Raw genomic sequence first — 15,596 nt, 5'->3', positions numbered from 1 at the left:
TTGACAGACCATTTCTCACTACAGAATCTTGGTCTAGTTAGAAATTGAGTTATTTGAGGTAAAAAACTAAATCACTAGCTTCAATCGTAGAAAAAACTTGTTCACACTCTAGAGGCTATATTTTCAACTTAATCCACATAAATATTTATCAGAATATTTGTCTTGTGAATTCTAGGTCATGTTCTAAAGTGATTTGAGGTCAAAAGACAGGTCACTAGTGTAAATCACAGAAACGCCTTAACACTCAAGTTTGAAACTGCGTTATCTAGGTCATAAACTAAGTCACTTACCAAATTTTAGTAAGACCATGTTAACACTTTCTACCTGATGATCCTGAGACTTGGTCAGAATGTTCAATGATAAATTTGTAACTAGGTTACAATGTCAAATCATTGAAAAACATAGTTAATGAACTACCTCATTTACATGGAACATGGTTTGAATGTTTGTTTCTATGAAATCTAGTTTAAATAATTTTATGGTAATGTTCCCCAGATGACTCTATACCAAACCTGTTCAAATTATTCCAGTTTGTAAATTGGTGGCTACAAGAGAGGATAGCCGTATCTAGTGGAAACCTTTCATTGTCAAAACACCATGCCTGACCCACTACCAAAATTGTTGAAAACAATCTATGAAACTCAGATGAGCGATCTAGGGTCATCCTGGCTGTTCTCGTTTTGATTAAAGCCCCTGTATTTTCTTCAAATTGTTACTCTATCAGGCATTTTGGAGGGCATGTGTCAAACAATGTTGACAGTGTTCTTCTTTAGACTTCCTTAGTTGATTTAAATGAAAAATTCCTGTGATAAATTGGAATTTAATAGTGAAATATAAAGATAGAACTGGAAACCAGTTTAAATACTTTCTCTGCTTACTACAGGTGGAGCAAGAAAAAACAACCGAAACCGTCAACGAAATGATCGTGACAGACCACCTCGTCAGGATGGACCAAAGGATGATAATCGTGTTTCATTTAATCAGGCCCCAAATGGAGAGAGAGTTATTTTGATTGGACGTAAAACGGGCCCTCAGGGTTCTGGACGACCTCCTCGGGGCGGGCGGGGTCGTGGTGGACGGGGAAGGGGAGGTAGTTCAAGCATGAACAGGGGTGCCAATACAGACAGTTTAAGACCTGGAAGTAATTCTGGGGAAAATTCTGGATTAGGTGCACCAGGCTCATCATCTGCATCAGGAAGCAAAGATTCTAGTGCAAGGAAACCACAACCACAGAGAGAGAATTCAGGCAGTCCACGTCGGGGCAGAGGTCGAGGTCCCCCTGGCCGTCGCAGTAATCCACCTAGTTCAAGCACTACTAATATACAGCCTCACAATTCTAATGAAAATAAAAGGGAAGGGTAAAAGTATCTTTAATTGCTAGTCAACGAAAATAGCACAGCTACAGTGTAAATAATTTTGTTATATTTTGAAAAAACATTGTTACTATTACAGATTCTATTTTTGAATGACATTGTTAATTATGCAATCTACTTACATATTCACTAGATGTATATTATTGTTATCTTTATGCTCTTGTATATGTATCATGCTATTGGTGACTGTTCTACATGATGCATTTTATTGAATTGATATAATTTAGATGTAAAATTTCCTTCTTTTTCATAGCGCTTTAGGATTCCGATGTTCATGGTTCCCATAGACTCATACAAATTATCACCATACTTTTTGTTTTATTTTTGCTTTTGTTTTTGAAATCAACTTTCATAATGGATACATAGTTGATACTTTGTGTAGAGTGAAAAAAATGTTTACTAAAGAAATTTTTCAAAGTGAGAGAAAAAATGAAAGTCATGCTGTCACTGACATATAAACATCACTGTTACTGTAGCATCAAGAAATATTTTTGTACCTAATTTGTAGAAAGTAATTTAAAAGTCATGTTATTTGTTGTATATTTTGATGCAGGGCTGTGTTAAGCAATTATTTTATTCCAAAAATTTCCAAAAGATAACCTGATTTTCATCATATTAATCATTGTTTATGCTATGTTTATCGCAGCTTGCAGCCCTGGCTTTTTGAAATTGTAAATGACTATTTAGTTGTAAACAAGTTAGAATTCTCACAGTTATATTGTGTTACAGATGTGGAAGACATTTTAAAGGTTGTAATTGTGACTTTCCTTTTCTTCCTAGAAAAGTGTGTGCAAACTGGAGGGGAACACCTTCATAAATCCTTAGTAAATCATAATATTAACATTAATTCATCAATTAATGTACATCAGTTATCATGAAAATATCTATTATGTAAAAAAAAAAAATGATGGGGAGAGGTTTAGTCCAGTGCTCAGAAAGACAAGTAGAGTAGAACTGGAAAATTAACATAATGTGTTTCATAATTTAGTTTAATGCATTTTAGTTAACCTGAGCTTTATGCTTATGGTGAGCTTTTAGGATCTGTGGATGCGTGTCGTACATCTGTATGTCCGTCATCCATTTGTCATCTACAATAGCTTTGAATGAAATCTTTTCCTTAACCACCAAACCAATTTCAATCAAACTTCACAGGAATGTTCCTTGACTGGTCCCCTTCCAGATTTTTTTCAAGAATAAATTTTCTTTGCAGAATTTTGGTTGCCATGGTAATGAAAAGGAACAGCTTAAAAAATCTCAGAAACCACTGAGCTGATTTTTGATTAATTTCACAAAAGTGTTCATTAGGTAACCCTTTACCAGATTCCTTCAGATCTTTATGTTTGTTTATAAAAACATGGCCCCTAAGGGGCAAGGCTAGTCTTCCCCAGTATGAAACCACTGGCCCTATATCAGAGTTTGACAGCAGTGTTCCTCGAGTAACCGGTTACCAGATGCCTTCTGTTTAAACAAACATACATGCAAAAGTGGGGGCGGGGATTGAGGGAAAGCAGGGGTGGGATAGTTTTCCCTGTCTTGTAATATTGAAACTGAAAATCTTCTCTGAAACCACTGTCTTGATTTCAAAATAACTTCACAGTAATGTTCCTTGGGTGATCCTCTACCAGATTCCTTCAGTATTCAGTTTCGTTTTAAAAATATGACTTCCAGAGGATGGAGATAATTTTACAGCAATGTTCCTTAAAATGATCCTCTACCAAAGACCTTTAAATAATCTGTTTCTTTAAAAAATATACATTGGCTTTAAAAATCTTCTCTGAAACTGCTGATTTTAAAACATTTTGAAGGCAATGTTCCTTGGGTAGCCCTCTACCAGTTCCTTCTGGTTTTGATCATTTGTTGAAAAACTTTAAAATCTTCGAAAACTGCTGGCCCTAATTATAAACTCATTTTCCTGTTCAAGCGAGCTTTGAAACTCAGGTGAGCTATCTAGGACTATCCTAGCCCTCTTGTTGAAAGGTTGTTCATTGCTTAGTGTTGTTCAGTTAGATGTATTCAGATTATTATATTTTTGTGGGTATTTTTATTGAACTGGACTGACTGCCTTGTTTAGATTTTATATGAATTTCAAATTTTAGATTATGCATGGCTTGATGATTTTATTATCTTGTTAAACATAAGTGAACTGACTTGTTTCAAACATATCAAATAGACAAATACAGTTATATTTTGTACAATTTAGTTTACACATATAGAAACATATGTAGTTAAAGAAGAACTTAAACAATGCAAATTACCTGTGTACAAATATTTTAACTTAATTCTAGCAAACAGCGAAAGTGAGTTTTTGTCATGTGTTTTAGAGATGTTGACTTCCTGTATTGTCATAATTTGATTATGGCCTTATTTTCTCTCTCTGTTTATTGAACTTAATATTGCCATCAATAGAAATATTAAATATTACCTCATAATTTGATCAGTCAATTTAATACATAGTGAGAAATTTTGTCTTGGTAAATTATTTTTGCTAAGTATTTTAAGAACAGACTTTGTCAGATTAAAACATTTTGTCAAGTCACTGCTTGCCACAAAGGTATGTTATATATATATATATAGTGATATAATGTTCTGAAGTTAAGAAATGGTTGTAAATACTGCTGTATTGTGATACTTCTGAAAAGTCCCTTGAATTTTTGTAAAAAACTTGAATCTTAATCTGTACAAGAATTATGTGAGAATAGTAAACATGTGAAAATAAAGGATAACAAAACAAAGAAAAGGGTTGTACTAGCTGCATGGGTGTTCCGATTTCTCCATTATTGTAGGGTCATCCCCTTGTGCTTAAAGTGTGAACACTCTTTTCAGGTATCACTGGATTATCGAGTGAGGAATAATTGAGTTTAATCATCTTGCCCAATGTTCACAAACCAATTTCAGTCTCAGCTGAGTTTGATAATGACGTTTTTCAAGTGACTTCCTAATTGATTGGAATTTTTATTAGCATGTCTGTCTCAAACTCAGCTGAGACTGAAAAATGTTTTGTGAACATGGAGCCTGGTTGGCATTAATACTGTGATGATAGGCAGTCTTGATAGTGTTTGTCCTTTATCCCAGTTTAAGCTGGAAGATTGGTCAGGTTTTTTGGTTCAGTTTTTGCCCTAGTACTATTTAGTTCTTTAAAAAAAATGACGGAACCAGTTTAGAAGTTTAGTATACACCTTCCATTGAAATATTTATGAAAACCTTTTGGATTGTTATCCACAATTCCTGTTGCATTTTATATGAGGGAACACCTTTTTACACAGTACAAGTGTTTCACTCTGATTTTATAACTGTTTGATGTAACTGCTTCATTATAGTGTTACTAGTCATATAACTTGTTGCAAACATTTAGCTACATTTTGCTTGACACATTGTAGATAGAGCTATTATAATACTTATATTTGTCAAACAGAAACATTTACTTCTCCTACATGTATTGTAATGTGTGAAAATACCTTAGCAGAACATGTTTCTCAGAAATAGTTGTTGTTGTAATGTGCCAAATTTGTTGCTTTGTAGTTGTAGAGCTTTAAAATGAAGTATTTTGTATTAATGTTAAATGGTTAAAGGTGTTGTGTATTATATGTGATTTATTTTACTTATGTGAACAGAAATGCAGTCAACTTTCATTGTTACAGCATTCGTTATAACAAAGTATTAATTTTCTTTACATGTCTCTTAATCTACTTAATATTTATTGTGTCCTTTTCAACAGGTAATAAAGAATTAACAAACCAACAAATCACAAAGTGAAGTTTCCTTAGAATTTGGTTAGTCTCCTTCTGGTAAAATCATAGCGGTCTTCTGGTATACTCCATGTTAGTCTGTCGGTCAATCCAGCGTGATCCTGTGATTACTTTTAATACTATGCACTTTACTTCATTTTCTCTGTTTGTCCATCTGTCTGTTCATCCACCAGTCCCTAATAGTGGATTCTGGAATAACTTTAAAAAGTACAAGATATTTTCTCATGAAACTTTGATCATGGGTAGATGGCAATATGGAGAATGTGTATAACAGTATAGCCTCCTTCTAAAAAGTTGAGTATATTGTTTCGCTCATTTTGAGCAGTCAGTTGGTAGACCATTTGGTTTCTGGTCGATAGCTAGAGAACGCATCATCTTGCAATGGTAAAACTTCATACAATGACTGCCTGTGGTCAGTACACGACTTGTAATATTTTGGGGGTCAGTAGGTCAGAGATCAAGGTCGCAGTGACTATGAGACTGCAAACAGCTTCAGCTTAATAACTAAAGAATGCTTCAGCCTACAGTCATCAAACTTCATAGGATGATGGCCTGTGGTCAGTAGTTGACCCCTATTGTGTTGATGGTCAAAGGTCAAGCTTAAAATTGAAAATGGGACATACCTTCATGAAGGGCATGTGTGTTTTACAAGCAGCTCTTGTTTTATTTTGTCATTTTGTTTGTCTGTCCATACATCAGTCTTAAAAGATAGACCTTGCATTAATTTTAAAAGTGCAAGAAAAGTTGTTTATAGATGTAAGATTGTTTTTGAGTTTATGCATGTCATTCAGTTTGGTTTCAGTATAATATTGTGATTCTTATAGCAGCAAATACCAAATGCCTCTTCTAGTATGGAGCCTTTATTGTTAGGTATATACATATAGTCTTGTTTATTGTGTATAGAGGAACTAAATGATATTTCAAAGGAAAATAGACTTGGTTGAACAGTTTAGAAAACATGGAATGAGAACTTGGGTACCTGCAGGTCGGGGTCCAGTTTGTTTTACTAATATCTGCGTGACTTTTCAGTTTGAAAAATATTATTACATTGCATGTGTTCAGGAACAGATTTTCTATAAGGATATATTTCTGTCTTAAGGAAAGTTCATTTTAATTTGTCTGCATCATTGCAATATGTATCTTGATATTGGACTATTTAGAAGTATGAAATTATAAATTAATATGAAATGGCATAAAATGTTTTGAGAGATGAAATATTTCTTTTGAAATTGAAGTGAGCGATGGCAAAGCTTGGTAACAATCTTCTCATTGTAATGCATCTGTATCCTATGGACACACCTTTATTTTCTTTTGTCATTCAGTAAAAATGTTTTCAACGGTACAAGAGTGTTGCTATAGTAAAATCTGTAATATATTGTATAAAATGTTTTTATAAAATTTAATTCATATACAAGATCAGTAATATATCTAATTTCACAATCCAATAAATGGTATTTATTGGTAGTAATGTTCTTGACTTTTTTTTTCCAGGATTTTTAATATACCAATTATGGCCAGTAAAAGAATGTGTTAAAAGTATGACATATTCTACAGATGAATGTGTCTTTATAACTGCCTTGACATTTTCTGTCAAGTTTTAAGTTTTGCAGATGGGATACTGTTAGCATCACCTTTCTCTGGTGCATGATTGTGGTTGTACTGCTTGGTGCATTTAGGCAGTAGCAACATTTGGTTTATTGAGATTGGTTTGACATATCAAGATGGTAATTTGTATGCTGCCTTGGTCAGAATAAAGTGATGGTAATTTGTACGCTGTCTTGGTCAGAATAAAGTGATGGTAATTTGTATGCTGCCTTGGTCAGAATAAAGTGATGGTAATTTGTTTTCTGTGTACAGAACTCTCTATGCTAAAGTTGTTATAAGTAACTAGGTTGCTTACTATGCTCTTTCTATTCAATTACCTAAGAAAACTAATATTGCCTGTTAATATTGCCTGTTAAATTGTTTATTATTTTAAATCTTAGAAGGAGCTTTGATTGAATCTTATCATTGAAACTGATGAACAGTGTTAGCTTTGTTCTTGTTTGCTAAACAACTGTTAACGCATTTAATTATATGTATTTTTAAGTCAGTAATGTACAGTTAATGTTTAATTAGGTGAAATATTTTTATTGATGTATAGTGATTTAATAGTTTTGCTTCGCCTTTGGTGTCAGAGACACAGGAGACATAGTGTTTGAACTGTTCATCTGTTTGTCAAACTTACTTGTGTACTCAACTCCTAAAGTTTCCATTTAATTGAAGTGAAAGGTGTACTTTGTCAACATGAAGTTGAAATGCACATATTCTCAGGACTTTATGTCTGGTTATTTTTTCTTGAGTTTGGACTTCAGCTACATTAGAACATTGTGTACTCAACTGTTCTTACTGTTTCCATCCAACTGAAATGATCATCAACATGAAGTGCACATGCTTAAATTTTCAGAACTTTTTTGTTCAAATTTTATTAGTTACAGACGTTTTCGACTTAAAAATATTGCTGCTGCATTGAATTATTTTCAGTTTTCCAACATCTTCAAATAAAACTTGTTAAAAAACATCAACATGAAGTAGATGTGCCTTTTTTCCAGATTCTTGTGTCAGAAATTATTAAAGTTATGCCCTTGTTTTCATGTTACTTATTCTCCTTTTAGTAATTTTCACTGGGCATGTGTCATACTCTTGTTATTTTGGAATATAGATGTTTGCTTTTAGCAGCTAAAATATTACAAGCTTTGTGACAGCACCTGGTACCAGTTTCTATTATAGATGGTAAAAGTTGCTTTATATATTGATACCATTACCTACTTCATTTTCTAACAACTTTTTCTAGTCAGATTGTTATGCCTCCACACATTTATGTGGGGGCATATAGCGTTGCTGCTGTCTGTATGTCCGTCTGTACCTATGTTCAGAAATATTGTGTGTCCAACTCCTCCCACACTATTAGCCTGATTTGCTTCAAACTTTCACAGATGAACAAGCTAGATGTGCAGATGACTAGAAAGGAAGGGTTTTTTTCTATGACTATTTTTACCACAGTTATGACCCTTTGATAGTTTTTGCTGTATGGAATATAGAGAAAAATATTGTGTGTCCAATTCCTCCCACACTATTAACCTGATGTGCTTCAAACTTTCACAGATAAACAAGCTTGATGTGCAGATGACCATAAAGGAAGGAATTTTTTCTGTGACAATTTTTACTGCAGTTATGACCCTTTGATGGTTTTTGCTATATAGAGGATGGCACAGTATGTGGGGGCATCCGTGTCCTATGGACACAATTCTGGTTAGCTTTAAATTGTATGACGAATATGGCACAGTGATGTGGATGTCAGATTATGTCATAATTATATTGAGAAATTTTCTTGCTTCTTATTAGCTCACCTGAGCATGAAGTTCTCAAAGGTGAGCTTTAGTGATTGCCCTGTGTCCGTCGTCCGTCCGTCGTCAGCAATTTGACTGTTAACACTCTAGAGGTCACATTTTTGGCCCAATCTTAATGAAACTTGGTCAGAATGTTACCCTCAATCAAATCTTGGACGAGTTCAATATTGGGTCATCTGGGGTCAAAAACTAGGTCACCAGGTCAGATCAAAGGAAAAGCTTGTTAACACTCTAGAGGTCACATTTTTGGCCCAATCTTAATGAAACTTGGTCAGAATGTTACCCTTAATAAAATCTAGAACTAAATCGATATTGGGTAATCTGGGGTCAAAAACTAGGTCACCAGGTCAAATCAAAGAAAAAGCTTGTTAACACTCGAGAGGTCACCATTTTGGTCCAATCTTAATGGAACTTGATCAGAGTATTAACCTCAATAAAGTATTGGACGAGTTCGATATTGGGTCATCTGGGATCAAAAACTAGGTCACCAGGTCAAATCAAAGGAAAAGCTTGTTAACACTGTAGAGGCCCCATTTGTGGTTGTATCTTCATGAAATTTGGTCAGAATGTTAATATTGATGATCTTAAGGTTCAGTTTGAATCTGGGTCATGTAGGATCAAAAACTAGGTCACCAGGTCAAATCAAAGGAAAAGTTAGTTTACACTGTAGAGGCCACATTTATGATCATATCTTAATGAAACTTGGTCAAAATGTTAATCTTGATGATCTATAGCTCAAGTTCAAATCTGGGTTAAGTGGGGTCAGAAACTAGGTCACCAGATCAAATCAAAGGAAAAGCTTGTTAACACTCTAGAGGCCATATTTATGACTGTATCTTCATGAAACTTAGCCAGAATGTTAAACTTGATGATCTTTAGGTCAAGTTCAAATCTGGGTAATGTCGGGTCAAAAACTAGGTCACCAGGTCAAATCAAAGGAAAAGCTAGTTAACATTTTAGAGGCCACATTTATGACCATATCTTAATGAAACTTGGTCAGAATATTAATCTTGATGATCTTTAGGTCAACTTAAAATCTGGGTCAGGTGGGGTCAAAAACTAGGTCACTAGGTCATATCAAAGGAAAAGCTTGTTAACACTGTAGAGGCCACGTTTATGACTGTATCTTCATGAAACTTCGTCAGAATGTTAAACTTGATGATCTTTAGGTCAAGTTCGAATCTGGGTCATGTCGGGTCAAAAACTAGGTCACGGGGTCAAATCAAAGGAATAGCTAGTTAACACTTTAGAGGCCACATTTATGACCATATCTTAATGAAACTTGGTCAGAATGTTAATCTTGATGATCTTTAGGTCAGGAGGTCAGGTGAGCGATACAGGGCCTTCATGGCCCTCTTGTTTTTATTGTTGTTCTGTAGTTTTTAGTTATAAACAAAAGTTAAATGTGAAATGAAAAAATTAAATATGCTTTAAAGATGATAGTATATTTGAAAAGGTTATAGCTTTTACATATTTATTTGTATATGTAACTTTGTGAAACAACATTGTTGGATTGAACTCTTTACTGTTGCAACTTTGCATACCTAGAAAGTACAGGACAGCAACTTTATTTAAAGAACACTGGTGAAAATATTTAGACACGTTTTTATTAAAATGTTGAAATTGAATAGTTTGCTGCTCCATCTTGTTTAGTTTTGGAAATACTTCTGTGTTGTACTTTCTATGTTTGTAGAATTCATCAAATGGGATCCATCTCCAACCTTGATATGAACATTTGTTATTTTTTTAACAAAGTTACTTTACTGTTAATTGCTTGGATATTCATAGCTAATAGCTTTTGGAATTCAAATTCAGACTTAATGTAAAAAAATATTGTTCTGAGTTGACTATGCTTTACACAAACTTCTTTTATGTTATACTGGACACTGTAACAAGTGCTGGAATAACATGTAACTCTCCCATTTTCTACCTCACCTAGATAGTCAGGTGATTGTGTACTGCTCACTAGGAAAACCTCTGTTTGCTTCAATTTTGTCTCTTTATATGACAATTTTAATTTGCAAATATCTTTGGAAATATATAGCAATGATCTGTTTGGCAAAAACTAGCCCTGGATAGCCCAGTGAAACATAGCTTATACAAGACAGCAACTTCAATATATACAGTGTTGAAGATCAGATTTTGGACTGCCTCTCACTTTGAAAAAATATGTTGAATTGCAATTCTGTAACAGATAAAAAACTTTTGGGGGAAATGTTAATAGGGATATGTGAGATAATTACTGAACAATTCCTATTTAATGGGATTGAAACATGCTTTTTGCACTGTTTTTGTGGGTTTGCTGGTTAAGTTATTTTGTTCTGAAAATGTCTTACTCTGATGTGGTAACAGGTGTAAACTTAGAAAATTCATCATCACTAAATTTCATTTTCTGCATGGAACTCATTTTAAGGTAACTAAAAAAAGTAAAAATCATTTTAAGAAATGTCTCATAGGTCCTCATAACCATTTCATTATACAATCAGGATTGGGTAGATTTAGTTGTTTATGCATTATGAAATGTAATGCAGTATAGATGTTCAATTTTTCAATTTCATTCCTGTATATATATTGTGTTACCAAGTTGGAACACATACATTCAAAGTCTGCAGTCATGCAGGTGCACATAAAATGGAATTAAATAAAGAGTAGAATTTTACATGATTAAATTATTTGATAAAGTAAGAAAAAAAAAAAGATTAGTAGCTTGAGAAGCAAGCTCTATAATTTTGCCACTTTTGAATTCAGTGTTCAAATTGTTTTAACCTTTAATTTTTAGCTCACCTGAGCACAAAGTACTCATGGTGAGCTATTGTGATCACGCTGTGCCCGTCGTTCGTCCGTCCGTCCGTCAAGTTGTCCATCCGTCGTCAACAACTGTGTTTAAATGACATCTCCTCCAAAACCACTGAATGGATTTTGATGAAACTTGGCCTGGATGTTCCTTGGGTGGTTCTCTACCAAAGTTGTTCAAATGCATAGGGGCCAGCAGAGCTATAAATAGAAAATTCTTCAAACGACATCTCCTCCTAAACCACTGGTCCGATTTTGAAGTACTGTAAATCCGGTATTATTTGTGGTGTTTTAATTTTCGCTATTTTTCGCGAATGGGGTACATCGCGAAATCATGAATCCGCGTAAATATCCTTCCATAACATACAGACATATCCGAAAATATGTCCAAAATACGGTCAAATTCAGCAGTGAATACTAGCAACCTATACATTGATGTTTATTGAATGAATTTCAATTCATTTCACATTTCAATACATTATAAATAGTTCATGTAGAATATACTGCTTGAGGTTACATTTACATGCAGCTGGCAGTTTTTAACGGAGAGCATCTTCTGGATGCACTTCGTATGTGTCAAACAAGCAGAGCGCGTGTTGTACGAGGAGAACATTTATATCATCCCTTATCTTCTAAATAAACCTGATTTTTTTACACATTTTGTTAAGACAACAGTAGGGATAAACGGACAATTTATCACACCGTTGTATTATATACTTGTACGTTGATTATTTATGAAATGGTTGTAACAAACATTTTATTGGCTATTAAGTGTAATAAGAATGATAGCCAGTAACTTGAATAAAGGATTTAAATGCTCAATTATCTCAGTCTGTATGAATAAAGTAACCGATTGCTAAAATGAAAAAAAAGTTACGGACCATGTGTTTGACGAGTCTTTAGCCTGCATTAATTTGGTTCCGGAACTGAAATTTTGCTAACATGAGATAAGAACCTTCGCGAATTTAAATTTCTGACCCTTCCGTCGCGAATTCATGAATTCGCGAAATAATTCAGGATGCCGGAATTCGCGAAACAAAGATCACGCTAATATAAAGTGATTTACAGTAATTTCTAACAAATGGTCCTTATGTCACCCTCAACCAAGATTGTTCAAATTTTACCGATTCGTCAAAAAACATGGCCGCCAGGGGGCGCTGTCAGTTTTCCCTATTTGTATTTAGTGGAAACTTTAAAAATCTTCTTGTGTGAAACTTCTGGCCCGATTTTAAAATAATTTAATACAAATGGTCCTTGTGTGACCACCAAGATTGTTCAAATTATTCCGATTCGTCAAAAAAACAGCTGCCAGGGGACGTGGTCACTTTTACCTATATATATATGGTGGAAATTTAAAAAATCTTCTTGTGTGAAACTGCTCCCCTGATTTTCAAATAAGGCCTACAAAAAAATTCTTGTTTCCGGTAACATGCTAAAAGATTTTAGGGTAGGTAGGTTGGAAAAAAAAAAATTCTGGAATTTATTAAGTGAGTCTTTTTTTTATGTCAAAAAATGAATACAAATAGTATCAGTAAGTTGATTTCTAACATCACTGACCATGTTTAAAGTATAGAAAGTGAAGTTTTGCAACTTTTTGTTATAAAGTTGAAAAAAATATTCTCCAAGGCCATAAAAACATTTAGGGTCAGGCCAAAAATTTAGGGTAGGTCCGGATACCGGAAACAAACTCTTTTTTTTACGCCTAATTTATCACAAATGGTTCTTGTGATACCCTCTACCAAGATTGTTCAAATTATTTTGATTCGTCAAAAAACATGGCCACCAGAGGGCGTGGTTACTTTTCCCTATATGTATATAGTGGAAATTTAAAAATCTTCTTGTGTGAAACTGCTTGCCGGATTTTAAAATAATTTTACAAAAATAGTCCTTGTGTGACCCTCTACTAAGATTATTCAGATTATTCCAATTCGTCAAAAAACATGGCTGCCAGGAGGCGTGGTCACTTTTCCCTATATGTATATGGTGGAAATCTAAAAAATCTTTTGTGAAACTGCTGCCTTGATTTTAAAATAATTTTACACAAGTGGTCCTTCTGTGACCCTCTGATTATTTTGATTTGTCGAAAAACATAGCTGCCAGAAAGCGTGGTTACTTTTCCCTATATGTATATAGTGGAAACTTTAAAAATTGTGTGACATGTATATAATATAGGCTAACATAGAAGAAACCTAACTCTGTACTTGTACCATTACATTATACAGATGCAGTTGAAGCCTTGTGCAGGTGAGCGCTTTAGGGTCAATGACCCTCTTGTTTTGAAGTTGCAGAACTTTATGTAATTATCTATACTTTGGTGTGATGAAAACAAAGATAGTAACATAAATGGTATACAGTTTGGTAATAAAATGATGCTATTTAGTCAGTATGCAGAATGAACCAACCTACATGTGTTAAGACTTGTACAGAAACTGTTTAATGTGAGTTAATTATCATTGCAACTTTGTCATTATGAACATGTCAGATTTGAATTAACAGCATCAAGTGAAAAGAAATCAAAATTCTAGTTAGATAAGATTAATATTCAGACACTATTGTTATAAAGGTTATTTTTATACCCGCAGATACAAAGTATAAGGGGGCTATATTGGAGTCAGACATGTCCGTATGTCGGTCCATTGCATGCTGGGAAGATTTTCATAAAACCTAGGATCAATTGTTAACCTCATCATGAAGACATGCACAGCTCATGACCCAGGTCACTATCTTAGAGGTCAAAGATCAAATAGGTATAATTTATGTCCGCTTGGTATCTCTTAACAACTGGAATGATTTTCATGAAATTAACATCAGTTGTGAACCTGTCCAGAGGACATACAGAGTTAACAACTTAGGTCTAAGGTTAAGGTCACATGAAGGTCAAAGATGATGATCACAACATTTAACTTTGTATGAAAGGAGCATCTGGGGTATTAATAGCCTTAAGTGATAGTTCTAGTTAATGTATTTAGTGCCTTGATAATTTAATTGGTTGTTAAAATAGGGCTTTCTAACATTGTACTTTTGGAATAACTAGAGATGATAGATTGGAAAAGTATTGTACAGCATGACAGTATTTGTGTACATTCTCTTGTCAGTAAAGAATCTGTGGACAGTACCAAAACACATTCTCTGGTTTGTAAAGAATCAACAATATGATTATAGTAAAAATATATTTGCACAGTTAGAAAATAGATTATTATTTATGTACATGTATACATAAATCTATGTATAGGCAGTTTGTTAAGAGCTGGCTTAGTGGAATTTGGAAGATATTTTATATGTAGAGATATTAGTCACTGTATATATCTCTTTTAAAATGGAAAACAGCATTTATGAAACTGTAAAAATGTTTACTTAGATTTTGTCTCGACTATCGACTTTGAACTTTAAAGATTCTCTATCTGTTAAAATATGCATAAGATAAATATATTTAATGCAAATTATGTTACAAATATATCGAATAAACTATATGAAAAATATTTGTTTTGTTCTTGCTCTTTAACATCACTTGTGCATGGATAAAGGCATTTATTGACTGAACTCTAAAGGAAGTTTGTCAACGATTCAAGGAATTTTAGTGAAACAAATAGAAGCCCTGTTGTGTATGTCAAATGCAGTAAAAAGGGTCTATACCTGCTAACATTAAGGTCACAAACAAGAACACTCCACTCGCAAAGTCGTTCGTCAGTAACATTTCTTGTTTGAACGCATGCTGTGCAAAGCGGGAGAATTTTTGAATTTTTGTCGGATGTATATTTCGATGAGGGAGAGGTGTGTGTGTGTGTGTGTGTATGCGACGGCGGTGACGGTTATATATACTAAGGCTTAATAAACTAAATGTGGTTTTAGGGTCGAGTAATGCGGAGTGTTGCACTCTGCAAATAGTCAAATTACCGATCAATGATCCAGTATAAAGTCGATACCTTGAATAACTTTTAAGTTGTGCTGCAGACGCAAAATACAAAGGACAGATTAGACATTTGAACTCAGTTTGTGACCTTGACATACCGATCAAGTTCATGTGCTTCGTGAATCGTCCTCTCGCCAGCCACCTACCTTTATACCAAGACTGAAGTGCTACGAAATATGATGGACAAATTTGACCATTGAGCTCCTTTTGTAATTGTTGACACACCGATCCGTTCCGTGCGTTCTTTACGTCTCACCCCCACCTACCTATACACCAGGATTGAATTCGAGACCTTAAATGGTTATTAAGTTGCAGTGTCGTTGAAACTTCATTGACTGTATTTTGATAAAGTTTAAGTTTACTGTCACTAAAATAAAGAATTGCC

The 15,596-nt window shown here is 34.1% G+C and overlaps 1 protein-coding gene across 4 annotated transcripts in view; it reads left to right on the top strand.

Moving 5' to 3' along the window:
• LOC123538120 (spermatogenesis-associated serine-rich protein 2-like) overlaps nt 1–14,780 on the top strand; it is a 103,624-nt gene extending 88,844 nt beyond the window's left edge. For all 4 annotated transcript variants that reach the window (XM_053529578.1, XM_053529576.1, XM_053529577.1 and 1 more), the window contains exon 15: nt 884–14,780. In XM_053529578.1, coding sequence (XP_053385553.1) covers nt 884–1,362 — 479 coding nt within the window. In that variant the 3' untranslated portion in view covers nt 1,363–14,780. The remainder of the gene's footprint in view (nt 1–883) is intronic.
• Nucleotides 14,781–15,596: the final 816 nt, after the last annotated feature.

The sequence above is a fragment of the Mercenaria mercenaria genome, chromosome 18, assembly GCF_021730395.1.
Source record: "Mercenaria mercenaria strain notata chromosome 18, MADL_Memer_1, whole genome shotgun sequence".
NCBI classification, from domain to species: Eukaryota; Metazoa; Mollusca; class Bivalvia; order Venerida; family Veneridae; genus Mercenaria; species Mercenaria mercenaria.
This window is presented reverse-complemented; position numbering and strand designations above follow the sequence as displayed.